This window comes from Bos mutus, chromosome 14 (genome assembly GCF_027580195.1).
Source record: "Bos mutus isolate GX-2022 chromosome 14, NWIPB_WYAK_1.1, whole genome shotgun sequence".
NCBI classification, from domain to species: domain Eukaryota; kingdom Metazoa; phylum Chordata; class Mammalia; order Artiodactyla; family Bovidae; genus Bos; species Bos mutus.
In genome coordinates, this window is record NC_091630.1 from 19,282,069 (window position 1) to 19,307,032 (window position 24,964).

Here is a 24,964-nt window from a genome sequence, read left to right on the forward strand (position 1 = left end):
CTGTTTCTCCTGTAACATCCATGTGTATCATCTTCATTAGCTTATATACATGGACGTACATGATACATACATATATACATTCATACTTGATTATATAGTTTGGGCTTGATTTGGGTTTGTTGATATATAGCTAGATAACATTTTTTTGAGGATAAATCTGGTCAGAGCAACTGACTCTGCTGTATTTTATCTTGACAACTTCAGCTACTCAGAGCATTCTTGGCTCTTAGAGCATTTTGCTTATGAAAGCAAGAACACTGATAAAGGAGGAACTGTGTATTTAGAAAAGTAATTTTCTCTTAATTTGTTAGACAAATATTTGTTGAGTATCTTCCATGAGCCTGGCATTGGGAACAGAAGGAGCTTGAGGCAGACAAGGCCCCTCCTCTTATGGGTTTAGAGCTGGATGGGGCAGACAGATAATTAAGTACTAAACAGATAAATGACAAGATAAATCCAGATAATGTTCAGTACTGTGAAGAAACCGAGAAAGAGCAGCATCGTAAGATGAGCTACTCGTTGTGGGAGAAGGAGAAGGAAGACAACTCTAGATGGTCAGGGCGGGGATTTCTGAAAAGTTGACATTGGACTGAAATCTGAATGAGAAGAAGGACAGGCAGTGTGATCATCTATGGGATCAGCTTTAGGGGTAGAGGGCACTGCCCATAGCAAAGTCTGGCAACTGGAAACAAGCCTGGTATATTCTGGAAATGGAGACTATTGAGTACTAAAGGAATATGGAAGATGTGGTAGAATATGTGAGTAAACCAAAAATGTATCTGTGCCTACTCACAGTATCTGTAGGAGAAAATAAAGAAATATTTATTCAGGTTGTAATCATTTCCTAAAGGTATTCTATAAATGGAGGCATCAGGAAATCTAGGAGTTTCATAGCTTCTCAACAAAATTGCAAGCTCTCTGAGAGCAGGGAGTCTGTCTCAGCATTCTTATGTCCCACCTCGTAGCATAATGGCAGACACAGAGAAAAGATATTCAGTAAGTATTTGATGAATGAATGCATAGAGGAAACAAATAATTGCCTAAGACTGAGATGTCCCATGTTAATATTATTTACTTTTAGTTTATCTTTCTATCTCAATTTGGCATTGCATTTGCACCAAATGCAATCATATAAATGGGGAAAAAATGCTAAGATGTAAGAAAACCATCTGTAAGGTCTTTCATAATTCTAAGAACAGAGAAGAAAACAGTAGGGAAACTGGCAAGGGTACGCTTAACGCGTTCATATATTCTTTGTGTTTTACGGTGAAAATATGGATTTCTTCATGTATGTCGTGTCCCTGTAATTTGGAGGCTAATGTGTGCAATTTCTTGTAAAAGAGCTCTTTAGAGTCCCAACCTTAGGAAATAAGTAGCTTTCTTAGTCTCTAATCAGGGGATCTTGAAAACACAAAATACAATTGTTTAAAGAGGTAAATAAACACTTCCCATCAAACCATAGACCTTATGATTTTTTAAGTCCCAAATTGCTTTGTAGATCAAGATTGGCCTATTTATTTTAATGGCAAGCTCTTGGAAAAATCTTGGAAGTTAATAATCAAGTTAACATAGCACGTCTAAAGCACACTAATTCTGCATTTATTTTAATAAATCTTACTATACCCATAATGCACAACTGAGAGGTATTGTAACCCAGATAAAGTCACTTTTCTTGTGTACAAAATGGGAGTTGTAATTCATGTGTCAAAAAGTGATTTTATTAAAAATTATCAATTGTCATGAGACTGCTTCTGTTTCTGAAAAGGTTTTGGTACCTTTACAAATGATCTCTCTGTTGGAATCAATCTTTGAACCAATGACAAAATTAAAATTGTATCTATTATCTGCCTGGATACACTTGATTCAGTTAAAATTTTTCTAAAAAATAAATTACGTGCTGTAAGAATTATAGGAAAACAACATTTACAGCTCTTGGTTGACAGACTAATTGTTCACAGCATTTCTTTACATAATTAGGGCTTCTACTAAAGTTAAAAAGAACTTCCTGTGCTTGACATTTGGATTAACATTTGGTGAGGGAAAGTGTATTGCCCCCATACACTTTCTGTAATACACGTTTCTGTAATACACGTTTCTGTAACACACGTTTACAAATAGTGCTTTGTAGATAAACTTGCAAGAAATTCATTGTCACATTTGCCTGCTGTGTATAGAGCTGCGACATGGTTGGGTTTGCAAGATGAAACAAATGGATGCTTATCAGTCCCAGCCTAGGTTTTAGTTAATGTCCTTCCATGCCCTCGTCCCCCATCCTACCACCCATTGCAGTTAAAGTTCAACCATTTGGGTTTTAAGTGCAGCACAGTGAGACCACAATTGATACCATCAGGCACATAGACCGTGCTTTGCTAGCGGGTCAGACAGTCAGGCGAGAAGAAAGCAGTGCCAACCCTATTATAAAATCCCTACTTGTTAGGATAATTCTGGTAACATAACATAGCAGAAAAAGAAGGTAGAGTCTTGTGTTGTTTACTTTTTGTAGAATCAGGCTGCCATGAATCAAAGAGGGCCCATTGGATCTTCTCCTAAGGACCTTTCTCCATGAAGAGGACCTAAGTCTAACTGTCTCCTGGTAGGGGCCAGTGCGCTGTAGCTCATTTCACCATTGAGACCTTCTCTACTGGATGGCTCGTTGTTACAGCTCCTCCAAGGACGAGTTAGTGCATGTGTTGCAGAATATTGCCAGTAAGCATCTGTTATTTCCATAGATCTGTCCTACTCAAGTGGCCCTTTAAATATACATATTTCATCAGCTAAGCTTTCTTAGCTGAGACCTTGGGCTGACGAGGCCACAATTAATACTGCTTCCTGTCTGTCTGGGTATATGTCCACGGTGAGTAAGCATATGGATCAATCAGTGAGCCAACCATGAATCCTATTAGCTTGGGAAATACAGAACAGTTTTCTCTTCTGGCTCCTGCAGGACTCGGGAGGCTTTATGAGGGAAAGGGAAAAAAACCAGTCTGGTTGAGGACTCTGTCGATTATAGCCACCAACAGGAAGATTTCTACATGAAATACACAGCCACAAATTGGAACAACTGCATAGCTCACCAGAGTGATCATTGATTTGCTGACATAAAGCTGTGTTTATTTATACATTCTGGCCAAGAAAAACCCTATCGCCAATAATGACAATCACAATTTAAGAAGTCAAGTGTTCCTAGAAAAGTATGCTTTTATTTTCTAACCTGTTTGATGAAGTTATTGTAATCTTTCATGCGTGTGTGTGCTCAGTCACTCAGTCGTGTCCGACTCTTTGTGACCATATGGACTTTAGCCCCCCAGGCTCCTCTGTCCAGGGGATTCTCCAGGCAAGAATACTGGAGTGGGTTGCCATTTCCTCCTCCCGGGGATCTTCCCAACCCAGGGATTGAACCTCCATCTCCTGCATTGCAGGCAGATTCTTTACCGCTGAGCCACCGAGAAAGCTAGCCTCAAACTTCCGTGATTGCAGGGACCATTGTTGTACCTCTGCTAGTATCCAGCACAGTCTCAGAGACATGGTAGATACCTAAAAATATCTGTGGCGTGAGTGAATGTTCTCTGCAGTCAGGATATCTTCTACTTTTACCCTGAAAATTCAGTAGGAAAAACCAGCATGGCATCTTCCTTCTGAGTGGTCTTCATCACTTAGCTCTCCTAAATCACTTGACATTTGCATCTCTAGTTACTCTTTGCCTTCATTTTCCTAAATAATAAACAAGTATTTATGGAATCCCTGACCTTAGCCCATTGTCTCTGTGGGTTGTGTATTTCACTTGTGTCTTTCAAGTTCAGTATTCTGTGTTCTCATGGCCTCTGTACACATCTCTCTCTGGGGAGCCCTGACCACTCTGTATTGGTCATTGCTGGATTACTCATCTGTCTTCCCCTTGGACTATTAGCTCCATGAGACGGATCTGCTTTCTTCTGTATCCCCAGTGTCTAATGCTGCATTTGAACTACTGTGAACTTGTGTTGATCTTTATAGAATGCATGAATGAAAAAGGAATGAATGAATGGAATGCCCATATTTATGGTTAGATCATCTTTAGGCACTTGTTTCCAGATGCAGCTAGAGAAGTGAGATCCTGTGTCATGGTGTCCATAGATGTTGTGATTAGCATGTCACTAAGATGTGTCATCTGGGCTTGACTGAGATTGATGTGGTGTGCTGCCTTGCTAATGTGTCTCTATTGCCAAGCAAGGGGCTCAGAAAAAGGCAATCTTTATATAGATATAGCACTAAAAATGAGAGATTTGGTTGTATGAATTACCAAAGGACGACCAGGGATATGGCCTGAAATGAATTAGATCAAAAATTTGAATGGCCTTTAAAATGCAGCTCCTGGAAGTGGCTCTTTGCTTTCTGCTGGGTGTTTTCTGGGGGTGTTGCTATGATATGAAAGGCTTTAGGACAAGAGTTTGAAGGTGAATAAAGATTTCAAAGGGACCAAATAAAACAAGAGTCAGATAATACATCTGATGAAATGGATTTCATAATACATAACTGTACAATTTTAAAACAGTGAGTTTAAAGTTTTCTGTTGAATACAAATAATAAGCTGGAATCAAGATTGCAGGGAGAAATATCAATAACCTCAGATATGCAGATGACAACACCCTTACAGCAGAAAGTGAAGAGGAACTCAAAAGCCTCTTGATGAAAGTGAAAGAGGAGAGTGAAAAAGTTGGCTTAAAGCTCAACATTCAGAAAACGAAGATCATGGCATCCAGTCCCATCACTTCATGGGAAATAGATGGGGAAACAGTGGAAACAGTGTCAGACTTTATTTTGGGGGGCTCCAAAATCACTGCAGATGGTGATTGCAGCCATGGAACTAAAAGACGCTTACTCCTTGGAAGAAAAGTTAGGACCAACCTAGATAGCATATTGAAAAGCAGAGACATTACCTTGCCAACAAAGGTCTGTCTAGTCAAGGCTATGGTTTTTCCAGTGGTCATGTATGGATGTGAGAGTTGGACTGTGAAGAAGGCTGAGCACCGAAGAATTGATGCTTTTGAACTGTGGTGTTGGAGAAGACTCTTGAGAGTCTCTTGGACTGCAAGGAGATCCAACCAGTCCATTTTAAAGGAGATCAGCCCTGGGATTTCTTTGGAAGGAATGATGCTAAAGCTGAAACTCCAGTACTCTGGCTACCTCATGCGAAGAGTTGACTCATTGGAAAAGACTCTGATGCTGGGAGGGATTGGGGGCAGGAGGAGAAGGGGATGACAGAGGATGAGATGGCTGGATGGCATCACTGACTTGATGGACGTGAGTTTGAATGAACTCTGGGAGTTGGTGATGGACAGCGAGGCCTGGCATGCTGCAATTCATGGGGTGGCAAAGAGTTGGACACGACTGAGTGACTGAACTGAACTGAACTGACTGAACTGAAAATAGTATCAAGGATGTAATCTATTGTGCCTGTTTTTCCCCAGAGACTGCCTCTTCTATTCATGTATTCACCAGATAAATCTAAGTGCTGTCCTTATATCCCTGTGTGCGTGCTATCACTCAGTCATGTCCAACTCTTTGTGACCCTGTGGACTGCAGGCCACCAGGCTCCTCTGTCCATGGGATTCTCTAGGCAAGAATACTGGAGTGGGTTGCTATGCCCTCCTCCAGGGGATCTTTCTGACCCAGGGGTCAAACCCGAGTCTCTTATGTCTCCTGCTTTGGCAGGCGAGTTCTTTACCACTAGCACCACCTGGAAAGCCCCCTAATATCCCTAGTCCTTCATAAATAAAGTGGTATGTATTGATGTCTATATACTATAGAAAAAGAGGATAAATTTAATCATTTGTATTCCTCCTTCCATTCCTCTCAGTATTTTATAATGAGATTATTATTTTTAGTTCTGTTGGGCAGTTCCATTTTTTCAGATTCATATCATTTTGTTTGTCTCTCTTGATACCTCATGTTGTAAGATGAGAATGCTGATGTCTTTACTACCCATCCATCCTCCTGTTCCATGTCTTACTTTGCCAGCTCTTTTACTTTTTCACCAAGTTGAAAGCATCTTAGCATTTTATATTCTGTTCTTTGGAGAGGGTTTAAGAATGATTTAACGGGAAAATTGAAAACCAAAAACTAGAAATGGCTTGACTGAGATCTGGTTAATGTTAGAGCTGGGACTAAAACCTGGGGCTTTTGACTCTCAGTCTAGTGGGCTTTCTAGATAAATTCGTTGACCTCATTCATCAGATGTTTATTGAATGGTTATTCTCTGCTAGGCATTACATTAAGTACCAGTAATACAAAAATAATAAAAAATTGTCTCAAATCTCATACTCTCATGAAAATAAGAAAAATAGATGTGTAAACAAACAACTATGTTTCGATGCAATAAGATGCAAAGGAAGATGTTGTGTAGCTTTTTTTTTTTTTAAGCCCCACAGGTCAGAGATTATAGAAATCGATGTAATTATTAAAAGTTACAGTTTTTATATGTTGAGGAGATAGTGTTTCACCCAACTAACTTATGCATGTTTGGAAAATAAGGCATTGCTGATATAAAGATAAATTTAAATTGTCTGTTTCAAGTTTAAATATAAAAGCAAAAATGTTGTAAATTTATAACTAGAAATTATAATAAATCAGTTTCATGTATTCAGTAAGTTTTATGTGAGAATATCCACATATTCTTTAGTTGTACTTTTAGGTTTGTTTAATATTCTAATTTTAAGTCTAAGGCTTATGCATTTTTTTAATAGATCTATTTTATGGTGACTCGTGAACTTTTTCCTTTCTTCCTCCCTCAGATTTTCATCACCGTGAACTGCCTGAGTACAGATTTCTCCTCCCAAAAAGGAGTGAAAGGACTTCCTTTGATGATTCAGATTGATACATACAGTTATAATAATCGTAGCAATAAACCCATTCATAGAGCTTATTGCCAGATCAAGGTCTTCTGCGACAAAGTGAGTAAAGATGACAGTTTGTCATAAAGGTATTTTTGTTATTAGATATTACTTTTGATGACATTTCCCCCTTGTCACCTTTCTTGTCTAGTGGTGTCCAAATAATCACTTTCCAGTCACAGTGGGAGTGGCAATCTTTCATTCTCAGTTCTTATTAGCTATCTCCGGAGCCATCAACTGTATTTGTTTTTTTTCAGTCAATCATTCTAGCACTAATTTAATGACTGACATTGTGCTGTGCTGTGAGTCTGATTCACATAGATATAACTGATCTAATAGATGGATAGTTTTTAATGGGTAGGTAGATCTTGTCCCAGAACATACTAATATAACCTCTTTTATGGGTTAAATGGGGTCTCCTCTAGAGCCTTTTGGAATGGACACAGTACCTTTTAAGTATGTTCACTAGCAAACATGATGCTTCAGGAGGACATGTAGTTTTTGAATCTTCTTGAATCCCCCTGTATGAGATAGATCAATTAGAATAGCAAAGATTAAAATCCCATGTTTATGTGATGAGAGACCCTTACAAATCCCAAATGTGAATGGGACCAAGCATCAACAGTTTCAGAACCTGTATGATGTCAGCATCATGAGGGAAAATAATGGACTCACTTGATGACCGAAGAACAGGACACTGTCAAGTGGTCCATGATAGCAGAGAGTGCAGTGGGCATCGAGGACATCTGGTGAGACTGGGGTAGAAGGATGGAGTGTGCAGACTTGAATTTACTGCTGGGTGGGTGCAAGGGGACAAAGCATTGGAGTGTTTGGGGCTCTATAAACTTGGGAAAGTTACAAATCGAAGTTCCCTTTAGGATAAAAATCCTGCTCTGAGAAAAGGCTACTGGGAGTAGAATCCAAGTTGAGTTAGACAAAAACAAAGCAAAGGTTCAAAGGAATGAGAAGTTCCAATTAAAAAGGAAGAGGGGAAAGAAAACAGAGTAGTGAGATCTCAGGAAATACAGGACGATTTTCTGTTATCACTTTGTGAACACAGCTAGAGTAGGAGCGTGAGGACCATCAAGCTAGAAGAATTATCCTAACTTACTCATTTCACTTAGAAATGACCAACAGAAAAGAAAAAATATTGAGTCCCCTACAGTGTTACATGAAAAATATAATTAAGATTAGACTAACTTCTTGTGGACCATGGATGCATGCCAGAAAGACATGCCCCCGAAACAGGTGATACATATTATATGTCCTTATGTCTATAGCCTACTGTTTCAGATGGGCTGAGAATTAACAAAATTTTAAAATATGAAATTAACAAAATCATGGAAATTATGAAGAACAACATAAACAACAATTTGAAAAACTCAGACATGAGATGTTTGGAGACCAGAATGACTTGAAAAGAGATATAGTAGAATTCAGGAAAAAATTTAGAAGTGGAAGATTAAAATGTTTCAGAAGTAAAGACTACTACATGGGAGTAAATAAATGTAAAATATAATTCCTTAAGAACAATACAAGTATAAAATGGCAAAATTTTAAAAACTTGAAGAAATGAGAAAACAATTAAGAAAAAATAATAGATACAGAAGAGAGGGAAAGAAGATACAAAGACATATAATATGTATCTTTGTGGGAGAAAACATAAACAATGGAACAGAAGAAAAGCTAAAAAAGGACAAATCAGGAAAACTTAAAAAGAACATATTTTTAATGAGCTACCAGGCACTTGGGAAAGTTGATTGAGGATAGCCAATATCAAAAGCCATTGGACTTTAAAAATATTCTTTGGGCATCTAAGAAAAATAAAATAGACAATGGGTCATTAATTTTTTTCATTAATTTTTACTGGAGTGTAGTTGATGTACAGTGTTGTCTTGGTTCCAGGCGCATAGCAAAGTGAATCAGCCACACACACACATATATCCACTCTTTTCCAGACTTTCCTCCCATAGAGGCCACCATACAGGGTTGAGCTGAGTTCCCTGTGTTATGCAGTAGGTCCCTATTAGCCATCTACTTTATATATGGTAGGCAATGAATCATTTATAAGGAAACTTTTATTATCAAGCTTTTCAACAGCAGTGCCTTGTCAGGAGACAGTGATATTTAAAGTAACCAAGTAAAGAAAATGTGAGCCAAGGATTTTATATCCAGCCAAGCTGATTTTCAAGTATAAGGAAAACAGGCAAATGCAAAACAAAATAAAACAAGGAAACAAAACCACCAGTGAACAAACAACCAAAGGGGCAAAAATCCAGGGAATATTTCTGCTCGAGGAATCTAGTAAAAAACTCTGTTTAGACACCAATATGACTGTAAAGACATTGATAAAAGGACCGACGGTGAGCATTCCACGTGTTTTTATCTTGGATATAATGATGGGAGAGACAGGAATGGCAATATGATATGTTCTGACAATAATCAAGACATAATTATTTAGCAATTGGGTAGGGTAGGGAGAGAATATGAAAAATTGAATAAACTGGCAACTGCTGTTGCTGTTATTTTAGTTTCTAAGTCATGTCCAATTCTTTTGTGACCCCATGGACTGTAGCCTGCCAGGCTCCTCTGTTCATGGGATTTCCCAGGCAAGAATGTTAGGGTGGGCTGTCATTTCCTTCTCCAGGGGATCTTCCCAACCCAGGGATCAAACCCGAGTCTCCTGCATTGCAGGCAGATTCTTTACTACTGAGCCGCCAGGGAGTTGGCTGGATGTAAAAGAGTAGGAGTTCAGTTAGGTCCTGGGGAGAAGACAGAAAGGGGAAAAAGAAGTTAGTGGCTAATTCAGAATTGCCAGCACTCTTAACGGTGCTGCAGTCAGATGTAGATCAAAGAGCTTATAGGGCCATTAAAATGTCTGAGTTGTCGTTTAGCAGAGTTGGAGAGGAGGAAGAAGTGGGCATCTCTGAACAGAAGGCAGAGATGATCATGAGACGAGAGAAGGAAGCAAATTAACTCGAACTGCACTGAGTTTAGGGACATGTGGCATAATGGAAAATGTCTCTAAAATCTCGATAGCGTTTCAAGTTGCAATGATTTCAATTAGTGCTAATTGTCAGAGCAGCACAGCCCTCTCAGGCCCAGTTAGGTAGCTTCCATGATATAGAGGAGGCACAGGTAGGTCTGTAGACACAGTTGTTATGTAGATGAGAAAATTGCCAGTGAGCACAGGTAACTCGCCAGAGTCATGTGGCGAAAAAGCAGAGTAGCTGCGTGTAAATCCATGTCTGATCCCAAACTCAGATTCCTTATATCTTTAATTCAACATATTAAACGTTAAGAAAGCATTTTCAAATGATGTACAAGGTGGAATTTTTAAAGTACGCATGGGAGAACAGTTAACTGATTTGAATTCCCTTCTTTTATTCCAGAAGTTTCAAGGGGAATAGTAGAATCCCCCTCCCTGAATCTCCTTATTGGAAGGAAGGAGGAAGATTAGGAGCAAGGAGAAAAGGAAGGAAGGGTGGAATGGAGGCCCTGGGCAATCTGTTTACCTTTATGTCACAGCTGGAATTGAAAGTATGAAAGAGAAGGCTTAAGAGATGCTCGTATAATTATTTGTTTCGAGTATTGATGTAATAAATACTAAAAATAAAAATAAAGCATAAAATGCAGAATAAACAGAGAGTGCCATATTGTTCACTATCCCCTAGAATGAGAGGGACTCCAAGGAACTAGTGATGTAAAGAGTCTCTAGTGGGTCGCTTTTTAGTTAACATGATGATGAGGATCAGGAAACTCATAGGGAAGGAATCTCATGGGATAAGCAGAGTATATTAATCTTAACTGCTCTTAATTATTCCAATAAGCTAGATGCAAAATCTTTTGCTATGATTTGTCATTATATTTGTAGCCATGATTTCAAAATACAGGCAAAACTCACTCCTGGGACATTTTAGTTCTTGCACTTTCAAATGTGTGTATAAATGCAAAAGATTAATTTGAATCATCTTCTAAAGCAAAAGAATTAAGAGCTATTCCATTTTCAGTTCAGTTCAGTCGCTCAGTCGTGTCCGACTCTCTGCGACCCCATGAATCACAGCACGCCAGGCCTCCTGTCCATTACCAACTCCCAGAGTTCACTCAGACTCACGTCCATCGAGTCATTGATGCCATCCAGCCATCTCATCCTCTGTCGTCCCCTTCTCCTCCTGCCCCCAATCCCTCCCAGCATCAGAGTCTTTTCCAATGAGTCAACTCTTCACATTCCATTTTAAAACTGTAAATTTCCCACAGTTTAAACAGATGGAATTTTGTACTATTTATAGTTCCCTAGGTTGATTTCTAATTAATGCACCTGTAAGATTGCAGATGAAAATAAAGGACTTCTCTCCCTTTTTTTGATATTAAAATTTCTTTTTTTGAAATACATATGTTTATGAATTAAAAATTCAGGATCTGCTATATGGCTATATCTTTATCAATACTTTTGTCTGTATTTTTATGGGCTCAGTCACTCAATTGTGTCCAGCTCTTTGTGATCCCATCAACTGTAGCCAGACAGGCTTCTCTGTCAATGGAATTTTCCAGGCAAGAATACTAGAGTGACTTGCCATTTCCTACTCCAGGGGATCTTCCCAACCCAGGGTTTGAACCTGCATCTCTTGCGTCTCCTATGTTGGCAGATGGATTCTTTACTACTACGCCACCTGGGAAGCAGATATCTTTATATCTGTATTTAATTCAGTTATCTTTCATGAAAAACAAGAATCATATTACTGCAAAGAGCAACTATATATTGTTCAAAACTTGAAAATAAAGCCACCTTCTCCTAAGAATTTTCCCCCTCTTTATTAATTCTTGCTTAGAATTATCTTGGAGATTATAAAAAACTAAAGATATTTTTCCAAAATACCTTCTCAGTATCTTGGCCAACTTTAAATAGGTTAAGGCCACATTATTGAGACAAATTTAAGAGAAACAATTTAAGTATCAAATACAAATATAAAGATAGCCATCACCTCTCAAGAGGTGGCAAAGGTGATCACAGTATAATCAGGAAATCCTCTGGCATCTTTTTTTCTTTTCTCCAAATTTAACACTTCATAATGAACATCTAAGTGGGGGAAATTATTTTCAAATGATAAATTTGGTATTTGTAGCAAATTATACCCTTCTGGAAGAACCAGACTTTTTTACATTTTAATGAGAGTGAAAATATTTTCCAGAAGCTTTGGGTCACAAATAATCAAAAGAAGGAAAGGAATTCTTGGAAGGTCATGTTCAAGGATGGTTCTTCATCATAATTGAATGTATCAAGGCTGCCCTGGGTCACTGTGAATCAAAGCGTTATTTTAAACATGAGGACGGTGGTCCTCCTAAGTTTGGATACTATCAGAATTGTTTTGGAGTGCTGCTCTCTGGGCCTTCTGGGCAGGGAGTTTCTTACATAGATGTGGTGCCCAGACTAGGCTCTATGGAGAACTACTCTGTGTTTTATGTTAAACCTTCAGGTTTGGTGTATCAAAGAACCCCTGTAAAATGATAAGCAGGTGGCTTTATTTCCTAAAAATTGACACTGAACATATATAAACCTTGGAACGGTAATTTCAGAACTTTTCTTCACATAAATTGTACAAGACAGAAGACTAATTTTAAAATAAAATTGCTCGACAAACTTTGGGATGTGTCTTCAGTGAGTTATAATTTATGTAGGTACATTTCTATATTTTGACTTACATGCAATACTATATTGTACAGAACTTCAAATACAGAGAAGAAAGTCTTACATGGACACAACTACAAATGAATAATAAGGGCCTTTTGCTTCTTTTTCACACCCATTTGAACAAAGTCATGTTTGTGCATTTAGCACTTTATTTTTTTTCTGAAAATATTATACCTTATCTAGACAAAAATCTCTACAAAACTTTTAGTATATCTTGAAGAGACTTTCCAAGGAAATATTTTTATATTTTATCTCTTTCTTTCTATGAATTTCTATGGTTTATAAACATCAGTGACAATTTAAAACTTAAAAATAGAGCACTGTAAATGATTAGTCTCTTTTTGGAGTAGAAGCTTTTTGACATAAAAATGCATATTTATAATATCTGTTTAAACTATTATAAGCATCCAAATCTTACCAATGTAAAGTTCTTAGAGCTCTCCTGGCACAGAGGAAGTGCCACATCTGATTAGCTGTCATCACTTGTTCATGAAGAATTAGCTCTAAAGCCGTGTCCTTTATGATGGATGCCTCCCTCGGCCACATGTCTCCATTGTGTCATGGCCTTACTTTGGCCAGAATTGGGAATATGTTTTTTTTTTTTTTTAAGCCAGATTGATAAGCAAAATCTATATTTCAGTGTTTTACTTCTAAACCATTAGCGTGCCCCTTTCTGTGAATTGCCTTCATGACTCTTGTCCATTTTTTAACTGGTATGATAGTTGCTGTTTTCTTTTTAAATTTGAATCATTATTTATATGTTATTGATTTAACACTTTATATGAGATTTTACGGGCTTCCCTGGTTGCTTAGGCAGTAAAGAATCCGCCTGCAGTGTGGGAGACCTGGGTTCGATCCCTGGGTTGGGAAGATCCCCTGGAGGAGGGCACGGCAACCCACTCCAGTATTCTGGCCTGGAAAATCCCCAAGGACAGAGGCACCTGGTGGGCTACAGTCCATGGGGTCACAAAATGTCAGACACGACCGAGTGACGAAGCCCAGCCCAGCACAGCACATGAGATTTATATAGCAAGTATTTCTACCAACTTGTCCCTTCCTTTTTAATTGATCTGTGTGCATTTTACAGAAGGATTAAATTGTATATTCTCAGATCTGTCTGTTTTGTGTGTGATAACTTGGGGATTTTCTAGGGGTAGAGGTTGCTGAGCAGTCCACACTTTGCTGTTTTTTAAATGTGCTGCCACAAAGGGCAGAAATAGTGAGGATTTGAAATGTAGGAGGAGTCGAGGCTGGGAGAGGTGTCGCGTTAGAGCGCCTTGGAAATATAGGTATAGATGGACTTCCCTGCCACAAGAATGGAGAGAGGGAAAGGCAAAGGGAACTATGTGGAAATGTCTGTATTTGGGGCGTGAGAAGAGGAAAATGAGTCAGCAAAGCTGACATCGAAGGGTGACCAAAAAGAGAAGAGGATGATCAAAGAATTGTGGAAGACCAAGAGGGCAAGAGACATGGGTGGTGGTCAGCTGGTTAATTTGGATGGAGTTGGCAAGAGATGCCAATGAAAAAGTCAAATTACAGGGAACAGAGGAGCAAAAAGGCAAATTGAATGCCATTTCCAGGAGCATATGAACATATTAAGACAAAAGCCCAGATCGTAGTTGTATATACAAAATCTTACACCTTGTGTAGTTTGCTTCAGCCCTACCTCATTTCCTCTTCTGTAATAATTTTTTAAAGTTCCATACCAAGGAGCAAAGGAAAAGTTTTATAGGAAATTCATACTCAACTTTCATGCCCACTCCATGATTAGGAAAGATAACAGGCCAATGCGTCATCCTACAACATTTTATTTTAAATAAATACCACTAAAATTACTTAACTGGCTTTACTGGGATAGGGAACTGAGTCTGGCCTTTCCGTAATTGGAATTGTTTAAATAGGCAAGATACCAAAAAGGGGAGACTTTGGGAGGAGTGGGATCCCTCCCTCCCCCAGGACGTCAGCAACATCAGGTAGACTGAGGGGCGGTCGACCTCGCTGGAGGATGGAGCCGCGGCTGCTGGCCTCCCCTCCCCATGTTTTATTTCTTATCCCTGTGACTTGTGTGTGCACAATTGTTTTGCACTTTCTGGTAACATGCCTGGCATTGTCTGCATTTGTTTTTCCCTGTCAGGGAGCAGAAAGAAAAATCCGAGATGAAGAGAGGAAGCAGAACAGGAAGAAGGGGAAAGGCCAGGCCTCCCAGACCCAGTGCAACAATTGTGAGTGTGGCTGAGAAGGGGGGTGGGCTTCAGCCGGGCCAGGTCCACCAAGGAATGGGTGGAAAGAAGTGGGTTGTAGGTAAAATATGCACGTCCAAGTTATGGCTGGGCTTCCCTGGTGGCTCAGACAGTAATGAATCCTCCTGCAATGAGGGAGACCTGGGTTCGACCTCTGAGCTGGGAAGTTCGTCTGGAAGAGAGCATAGCAACCCACTCCAGTATTCTTGCCTGGAGAATCCCCATGGACAGAGGAGCCTGGCAGGCTTCCGTCCATGTGGTTGCAAAGAGTCAAACGCAACTGAGCAACTAAGCACAGCACAAGTTATGGCTAGCCACGGCGATGGGGAGAATTATCCCTGTGCAAAGCAAATAGGATCATGTGATTACATCAGAGCTAGGAGGGAGGTTCTCATACTCCAGAGACCAACATCCTCCTTCTCCAGACAAATCTAGGGTGCAGAGAGTGACAGGAGAGCACCCCTTCAGGAGTGTTCACTCCAAGTGCACACTCTTTCTGCTGGTCTGGTGATGGGAGAGGGCAGGCTTTTAAAGTCTGTTCACATATATGGCATTTGGGAAGCTTCATAGGAGACCATTGCGAACTTTAGCCAAGACTAGAGCTTACAAGTGAGAGATCTTAAGTCATCCACGACCCTTGCACTTACGGGTTTTGTGATCGTGTCCAGCCTCTGATGGGAAGTTGGCAGCGATACCGTTACAGAAGAAGAGTGACGTCACCTACTTCAAGACAATGCCTGATCTGCACTCCCAGCCCGTCCTCTTCATACCTGATGTTCACTTCGCAAACCTGCAGAGAACAGGACAGGTATGGCTGACCCGCTCACATCGCCTGCCATCCATCCACTCGGCAGGTAGAGCCTTAAGAGACCATCACTTCAGGCGCTATTGACCTGAAAAATAAAACCTATGCGTTCGACCAAAAGTCAGCCATTTCCTACAGAAAATGTAATTTTATAGAAAGGAATGTCTCAGGAGAGGAAACCAACTTACTAAGGGGAAGGTGAGAGTGAGCTGATAATAGTGAAGTGTTGACAAAGCAATGAAAGAGGAAGAAAGTAAGAAGGCTGATAACCTGTAAGGCAAGTTTTGTGAGTTTTGTTCTGTGGGATCCGCATGATGCGATAGGGCTCCATCTAATGGTGGGAAATTGAACTGCACCCATTGGCAAGTTGCTTAAGAGGAAAATTCTTTCTGTTAAAAACTTTTTCTTAGTAAATTGACAGTTACTGTTGAATAGGTAAATTATTTTAAACCAAAAGAAAAATGAGATTGTAGACAAGCCTTTTAAAAGACAATTCCTGTCTTCTAGTTCTAGTTACAAGTGAAATTATAGAGATAATATTATAATACATAAACACCCAATAATTAGCTCCTTATGGTAGCTCACGTTAATGATATGCAGCCACTAAAATTATAATTAGGAAAACTATGTAGCAACATAGGAACTAGTTATGATAATGTTCAGTGGGGAAAAGGTAGAATATTCATTTGTGTCTGTACTGTGATTCCAAATACTGGGTTGGCCTAAAATTTCATTTGGGTTTTTTCCAAGATGTTACAAGAAAAATTGTAATACTTGATGAGTAAGCTTAGGAGATGGATAATTTTTCTTGCTTTTTGTAATGTCTTAATATTGTCTATTTTATGTGATAAATTAAAATTGTGTGAAAAAAAATTACTTCCCTAGCTTTAGCCAGAATTGTCTTCCTGTTGAGAAATAGGTGCATACTGACACATTCAAGTTTTTCTTCCATTCTAGCGTTCAGGTACTCACTGGAATTGACCTTAGTCTAGGAACAGAAATCATTATTGGCTTAACTTTCTTTTTCTTGAGAATATTTTGTCCCTGGGCCATTTCATTTTGTGTATGAGACAAACCAGTTATACAACCAGAACTTTTTAATTGGTGTTTTTGATGCCAACTAAATATGGGTAGCAGAATACCCCCTAGTTCTTTTTCTTAAGAGTGCATTACATTAAAATTTAACATTCTCATCTTGTCTTACTTGTCTGGTAGGAAAAAGACACAGAGATGAAAGGAAGAATGTAACGATTTATTACGACATGAGTGCCAGGGCCTGATTTTATTTTTTAATTCCCAAGAACGTGGTGATTTGTGTATTTGCAGTCTTTGTAAATACGTGCTGTATTTTGAAGCTAGGTCGTCACACTTTTAGGAAAGAGGGGATGGTTGAATTAACTTGCTCTCATTGTTTCCTGTTGTGATTCTGGCTTCAGCCCTGTGTCAAAGCTGACAGCCTGACCTGTTCTCTTGGCAAGATTTCTCTAAAATACGCAAAGCTGTAAATGAATCTTAAGAGGAAAACTGACCAAATGTGACGGCTCGTGACTGTCTCTGGCCTCACGTACCCCCTCTGTGTCCTGAGCGGGACTCCTAGCCTGTGGCTGAGCAGAAGGAAAGTGTAGTCTTTCCCATTTGTTGGTTTCAGCAGTTTGCAAAGCAGCCCAACCAGCGTCCCTTGGGGCATCAGCAAAGTTAAGTCCTGCTGTCCTTGAAGAGCCTCAGGCTTTCCCTGTGGCTTTGGAGTCAGAATGTAGGGGGTCAGTGAGGGAGCCTGCCTGAGCCCCGGGTGACAAAGGAACGCACTCTTCTGTGTGCTGGGACAGTGTGTGAACATCCTGTGGTTGATCAACGTGCTTGGCTGAAGGAAAAGAGCACCTGCGGTAGCTGGTCAGGACTAGAAAGGCTGCCTTTCCTTAGAAGAGTCCGGAGTTTGGGGGGATGAGTCCAGAGGCAGGAGGGAAGAGGGCAGTGCTCTGATGTTGGAAGTGGGCAAGGGACAGGGCTTGGCGAGCTTCGACAGGCCAAACGAGAGCCAGCTGTGGCAGGTCACGAGCTGGCCCAGTTCTCCCATAAGGGAGCAGAGATGGAAGGGAGGAAGGCAGGTGATGGTGTGATGCTCAGTAACCGCTACTGCCATGGACCTGGCGAAGTCAGCCACGTGGCAGCCCTTCAGCTGCAGAACAAGCCGCCAGCTAGCTTTCACTGTCAGCCCACATGTCCCCTTCTCCCTCCATGTCTCACTGATTCACTCGTGGGTTGAAATAGTCACCGGATGGTTATCAAACACTCACAGGAGGGCATTCTTACCGAGTCCATGCTCATTCCGCTCCCTGCAAGACAGGCCAGTAAATCAGAGACGAGGAATGTGGAGGCAAGGAATGTGACATCATTCAGAAAGCAAGCAGACCAAGAAGGTGGCAGACTAGTATGTCCAAATGATCATCTTCTCTGGGCCTGGATGCCAGTTTCTGTTATAGAACAGAGATGGGGAGGAGGTGAGGAAGTAAAATAAAAAGGTCATGAGTCTTGCAAGTATCTCCTGGAATGGCCAGCCTGAGGGGGGAGGTGGGATGGGGACAGGTTGTGTTAATGTCTTTTTTTTTTGTAGAATTCAGGCAGAGGGGCAGGGTTCCCCAGGCAGGCCTTTTAGTAAACAAAAGCAACGGAGGAAGGGAAGCAAAAGTTAAAGAAACAGATCCACCATGGAGTCAGATTTTGTTGTCCCCTGAAACAGCATGAACCCAGGGTGCAGGCACTATGGAGGTCTCTGGTATCCCTCTCCTCACATTAAAGCCCAGAAGATCCAACCAGTCCATTCTAAAGGAGATCAGTCCTGGGTGTTCATTGGAAGGACTGATGCTGAAGCTGAAACTCCAATGCTTTGGCCACCTCATGCGAACAGTTGACTCATTGGAAAAGACCCTGATGCTGGGAGGGATTGGGGGCAGGAGGAGAAGGGGACGACAGAGGATGAGATGGCTGGATGGCATCACTGACTCGATGGACATGAGTCTGAGTGAACTCCAGGAGTTGGTGATGGACAGGGAGGCCTGGCGTGCTGCGATTCATGGGGTCACAAAGAGTCGGATGCGACTGAGCGACTGAACTGAACTGATGCAAGGTGCCTTTTGTCAAGAACCCTTGAAAAGAAGTGATAGAGGAGCTTGGGAGAAATTGTGGGCTGCGTAGGCCTCGTTCCTCTGGATCCCATGTACCTGGCAGGAATCAGCCTCCCTCAATGCACCTGAACCCAGGGAGGACATCCCTTCTCTTCTCCTTTACACCCTCGAGAGCCGTTTCCCTGACCTGTGGCTTGTAAGCCATCTCCACCCAAATCACAGGCGTTCTTGATAAGAATTCAGGTTCCCAAGGTTTATTCCAGGTCTTTCAAATTAAAATCTCCTAAGGGGAGCCTGGGAATTTGTGTTTATGAGAAGTTCTCCAGATCGTTTTTATGTGTTCTGAAGTTTGAGAACACTGTCCAAAAATCAAATTTGTGCAATAAGCACTAGAGCCGACTAGGAAGAGATGGTGGGTCATCCCGTGCGAGGAGGAGGAGGAGGAGTGGTGGTGCGGGGAGGCGAGAAGTGGCGGTGCGGGGAGGCGACGGGGGCAGCACAGTACAGGCTGCCCAGGAAGCCAGGGGGACACTCAAGAGAAGGTCGCTTCTGGCTCTGGATCACCAGGCACCTTCGCAGAGAGCTGGCCGTTACCCTGCCTGGGCAGTGAAGCAGGGCGGGTGTATTATGCCACATTTAAAGAAAGCAGCAAAAAAACAAGTCAGCATCAGTCTTGGGTCCAGTGCTGTGGCCCAGGCTCCCTGGCTTATGTGGGTCCCTCTGTATACATCTAAATAAATAGTCCATTCTGAGCATAACCCACTGCTCTGATGCCACACTGAAACTTGGGGCGTGGGGAGGAAACGTCTTACCTTTACCTTCATTGCCTTGTGTTTAAGAAGAAAGGATACAATACTACCGTAAACATTAAAAAGTTTAAGAGGAAAAAGTTCCCCATGGAAATCTCAGCCAATGACTAATATGACTCATTCCTGAAGAGTTCCAGGTAACGAGCTCTGTTGTATAACTAAGTCTGGGCTTGGCGGCATCCTGGAAACTGGCACGAGCCTTTGAGAAAGTTTACACGGAGGGTGTCATGGCTGTGGCAGGGACATTGATGAAATGGTCTGGAACCCAAAGGTGATTTTTGAAGTTTAATGTGTGAATGTTGGATACTAACGTGTGTCATTCTTCACCCAAATGCAAATGATCCTGAAGCACATAGTTAAAGCTCTTGAAAGGCCCACAGTTAATTGCCGTAAATAACTGGGTGAAGAGGACTTAACATACACAGCAGCTCCCCCTCTGGATTTCCAGAGCTGCATAAAATAATAAGGATGCTTCATAATGTCTTTAAATCTGATTTGGCCTGTTGCCAGGCTGACCACCTAAAGAAGTCTCTTTCCCTTCTGGCCAGAACACCTCCTATAGCCAGAAGTACCTCCTAGGGCTAGGTGACATTTCCTGGCCTGAAGATAGTTGACTCCTAGATTTTTGTGGTCATGGGACCAGGGTAGCCCAAGTCCCTTTGGGAAATAAACAAAGGCCTGGGCTTACTGCCTGGTACTTGCTTCCCTCCCTTTACCAAAGTATACCAGTCTGCATTCAGCTCACTTGTGGACTGGATGGGATCGGTTACTTACAGGCTCTGTGCCAAGGCCCTTCTAAGCAATGATTTTTAAATCTTGCTAAAATATTTCCTTAATGTCTAAAGCAAGGTTTGGCTTTGATCTATAGGTAATCTGATCAGACTGATTTGAGCTAGAAATAGTCAGATTTCTAATTTTAGTTCATTAACGTCTAAGAATTAACCCTAGGAGACTGTTGAAGAGCTTAAATTTGCATTCGACACACACAGATTTGTATTAGACACATACAAATGATTAAACAGATTTGTCTTTTTTTTTTTTAAGAGACAGTGTAATGTCTTAGGAAAGTCTGTGCATCACGTAATATATTTCCATTTCTCATGCTTGACCTACAGTAAGTCTGCCGTTTTGTTCCACAGGTGTATTACAACACGGATGATGAACGAGAAGGGTAAGACACTCAGGCTTTTCACTTCAACACCCAAAGTCAGTTCCTGTTGGTAGAAATGGGTTTCCAAGCACAGGATAATGGGACAGGGAGTGGGCATGTCCTTTCAGCCCCAGACTCAGAGCTAGAGAAGCCTTGACTCCAAGAATTGTCTGGGAGAAGCCTGGAAGTACCGTTCTCCTTCCAAGTTTCTCTCTTTTTTATTTTTATTTTTGGCCGCACCTCACAGCATGTGGGATCTTCCCTGACCAGGGATCGAACCTGTGGCCCTTGCATTGGAAGCACAGAGTCTTAACCACTGGACTGCCAGAGAAGTCCCCAAGTTTCTCTTTACCCCTCTCTCCTTCCTATGATCTGCCTTTGAAGTGGTACATCTCTTTGATTCCACCCTTTCACTGCTAATCCAGTTACTGAAATCTTTGGCCCCAACACAAGATCGAGTTGAGCTCAAGGCAGGAGCTAAGGAGACAGCCTGTCCTCCTTTCAGTGCTACCTGGACCCCCCTCCCCATGCCCGCACATCCCTCATGCTGGAGGGTGAGCTGCCTGGGCCAGTGGCGAGGCTGGTTTAGATGGGGGCTAGGAAGATTGAGAACCTTGTCACTGTCTTCAGGACTGTAGGGAAGAGAGGGTTTACACAGGGGCATTGAAGGCTCCCAGTGTCTTGGGTATCAAGTCGCTGCATACTGCTTTTCTGTTCATTAACTCATTGTGTAGATTCCTAGAATTTTGGAGGCAAAAAGGAATCTTCAGGGTCATTTAGCTGATCCTATTCCCAGGCAATACAGTGCAATATACCACATTCTTGATAGGGGGTCAGCCAACTTCTACTTGAATGTTCCCAGTGATGGGAATATTCTGACTATTCTCATTGTAGGAGATAGCTCATGACGCTATTGGACAATTCCAGCTCCAAAAAGTTAGTTTGTGGAACCAATGTTGCCTTCTTTTGACTGATATGCGTTGGCTGTAGTTCTTTCTGGATGAGTCTCAACCTTTCCTCCTCATTCACATGTCATTTTACCTCTCAACATCTTAATTCTCCCGCCAGGGGGTACCACCAGATTTGTTACTGGTCTCCTTAAAATTGGCTCTCAGAAGTACACGTGTTCTGAACCACATGAGTTGGAGATTATATTGAGATCATTTCTTTTTGCCACCTGGATGCTGTACTACATTCAATTTTCATCATGTTACACCACTTACAACTAAAATCTTGGTTTGCACTAATTACATGGGTATAACTAAACTCTCTAGATCACTGTTTTTCAAACTATGGTCAAACCAGAGCTTCCCTATTCTTAAGCAATATTTCCTTGTGCAACATTTCAAAATGAAGTCAAGTGGAACAGGTAGTCCTGGGTTCTTTTCCAAAGCAGAGCTTGGTAAACTGTAGCCTAAGGGCCAAATTGAGCGCCCCTCACCGCCCCTGCCCCACTGCAGCACGCCACTTCTTTTTGTACTGTCTGCATATTTTCAAATGGTTGAAAAAGTCCAAAAGAAGAATAATATTGCATAACATTTGAAAATTATGAGATTCAAGTGCACACAGTCACATTTAATTGGCATGCAGCCACATGAACGCCTTGTCTCTGGCTGCCTGGGTGCTTCAATAGCAGAGCTTCAGCAGAGCTCAGTAGAGAGACGCTGTTGTAGTTGCAACAGAGACTGTCTAGCCTGGAAAGCCGAACTGTTTACTTTCCAGGGGAAGTATGCCACCCTCTGTCCTAAAGGATAGAGAATCTCAAAAGAGACTAATAATTCCCTAGTTGGTCAGGAGCAGAGCCTCATCCAGGATCTGACCTCCAAATTCTGAGTTCCAAATTTTCTAAATACCTAGTTATATTGTTCTCTTTTTATCTTGGTGAAAGTGAAGTTGCTCAGTCGTGTTCGACTCTTTGCGACCTCATGGACTGTAGCCTACCAGGTTCCACCATCCACGGGATTTTCCAGGCAAGAATACTGGAGTGGGTTGCCATTTCCTTCTCCAGGAGATCTTCCCAGCCCAGGGATTGAACCCGGGTCTCCTGCATTGTAGGCAGACGCTTTACCGTCTGAGCTACAGAGGTCATATATTCCAGTGGCAGGAATGAACAGGAACAATTAGCACCAATCACTTCTACTCTGTTGTTCACTTGGTTCACAAAGGACAGGGTGGCGTCATGGAAGGAACGATGACTCTGAGCCAGGAAGCCCGTGTTCTCCTCCTGGGCTGCTGCTCCCCAGTGGGAAGCCTGGGGCTGGGTCCCTGACCTCTGGACTTTGGTGTTCTCCATTGTAAAAGGAAGATTTTGTAGAAGAGGATCTGTGAGATCTCTCCTGAGGAAACTGAGGATCGGGGGATCTAGTCTCCATCTCCATCTGACCCCTAGTTCCTGGAAGACCCTTCTTGCCTTGATCCTCTGTCCACACTCATCCCCACTAGGATGCCCACGTTCCAGCATTCCATGAGGTCCCCTCAAGTTTTGCGTTTCTATGGCTCACATACTGCATTCAGGATACAGGGTTTCTTGGTGAATTTGGGCATCCTTAAGTCTGGAAAAACAGTGATTTCCCTCCAAGAACTTGCCATCGCCTGATGCCACATGGGGCACTCAGACCACAATCCTCTCTCAGAATTTCTCTTATTTTTGCTTCTTCTCAAAGGCATGCCACTATCTCCTTTGGGCCCATCTTGTATAATCTCCTCAAAGGCTGGTAGGTGGGTTTAGTCCCTAAGTCACATCCAACTCTTGCAACCCCATGGACTGTAGCTCACTAGGCTCCTCTGTCCATGGTCTTCTCCAGGCAAGAATACTAGAGTGGGTTGCCATTTCCTTTTCCAGTGGATCTTCCCCAACCAGGGATCGAATCCGTGTCTCCTGCATTACAGGCAGACTCTTTACCAATGAGCCACCAGGGAAGCCTTAAAGACTGAGTCTTTAGGAAAATAAAAGCCAGAAGAAGACAAATGTAGAGAATAGCAAGTCTGAATTTGGTTCCGTCACAGCTCAGAGAGTCAGCCCTCCAAAGTGCCTTCACTCATCAGCCTCTGAATGACTGGAGCAGAGGGCCATGCCTCTCCTCTCAGAGATGCTGCCAGACCAAACCCTGAGCTTGCTTACAGTGTTGCTGAGCAAGAGGTGTTATCTTCCACCCAGAACACTTTGGCCAAAATTCAATGCACTTTGGAGATATTAGAGATTGTTGACCAATCACCAGTGAGTACATTTAATCAACATAATATTAAACCTAAGTATTCATCATGCTGTGTTCATCAGCACAAAATAAAGTTCTTCCAGAATTCTGCCCTATTTCTCTTAAAGGAGCAATTTCCTGGAGGACCAAGCACTTTTTTTTTGATGAGGTTCTCAGGGATGCTAAGCAAACCATGAGCTGTAGGACATGGTGGGCTATGTCTTAACCACATATACACAGGTGATTACAACTATAGGACAATTTCCCCAGGAGAATATGAAAACATAAACTAAAGCTCTGGGGCCACCTTGAATAGGTAAACTTTTTTGAATATAACCAAAAGAATCAACACTCTGTTGATACTTTTGTTGTTGTTGTTAATTTACTTTGTTTAACATGCATTTAAAAAGTAACATAATTTAGAAATATCTCACATTTTGTGAAACTTTTATTCGAATTCTTCACAATTCATGACATCCGTATCTTTCTCATTCTTCAAGTTACTTTTTATGTCATCTCATACTATATATCAAGGCAGTTCTCCGCTACCTTCAAAGTTGAGATACAGAACTTAGAAATTCTGTCCTAAGTCACAAATATTGACTCTTGTAATATTAGTTACATAAGTGACTGCTGCCATGTTGCCTCTTATTTTTAAATTTTGTTTTTAATTAAACTCTTATTTCAAGATAATCATTGATTCACATGCAGCTGTAAGAAACCCACCCCCTTTTCTTTTCTTTTTTTTTTTGCCACACTGCACAGCCTGCAGGATCTTAGTCTCCCAAACAGGGATTGAACCCAGGCCCATAGCAGAGAAAGCGCCAAGTCTGAACCACTGAACCACCGGAGAATTCCCAGGACCATCTCCTTTTCAACGGATATATTTTTACTTTTACTGTTAGATATTGCAGTTAAAAAAATCCACCCAGTGATATTCAAATCTGCATCAGATACACAAGGGAGATTTTTAGAAAATATTTAAGAAAATGAAAATCATCTTTACCATCCCTTAACGTAGCAGATTTTTATCAGTTTCTTATATTAGTTCCGGTTATTCTTGTACTAGTTAGCCATTTTGCAAAT

At 41.4% G+C, this 24,964-nt stretch overlaps 1 protein-coding gene and 1 long non-coding RNA gene across 5 annotated transcripts in view; one reads left to right on the top strand and one right to left on the bottom strand.

Moving 5' to 3' along the window:
* The window catches only part of LOC138990799 (uncharacterized), a 36,115-nt gene extending 20,533 nt beyond the window's left edge, over nt 1-15,582 (bottom strand). Inside the window, exon 1 of one of the 2 annotated variants that reach the window (XR_011466913.1) lies at nt 15,446-15,582. This is a non-coding gene — a long non-coding RNA (uncharacterized lncRNA). The remainder of the gene's footprint in view (nt 1-15,445) is intronic. The other variant, XR_011466914.1, reaches the window with a different exon arrangement.
* GRHL2 (grainyhead like transcription factor 2) overlaps nt 1-24,964 on the top strand; it is a 172,570-nt gene that overhangs the window by 120,583 nt on the left and 27,023 nt on the right. For all 3 annotated transcript variants that reach the window (XM_014476738.2, XM_070383061.1, XM_070383062.1), the window contains exons 9-12: nt 6,771-6,929; nt 14,693-14,780; nt 15,467-15,606; nt 20,674-20,705. In XM_014476738.2, coding sequence (XP_014332224.1) covers nt 6,771-6,929; nt 14,693-14,780; nt 15,467-15,606; nt 20,674-20,705 — 419 coding nt within the window. The remainder of the gene's footprint in view (nt 1-6,770; nt 6,930-14,692; nt 14,781-15,466; nt 15,607-20,673; nt 20,706-24,964) is intronic.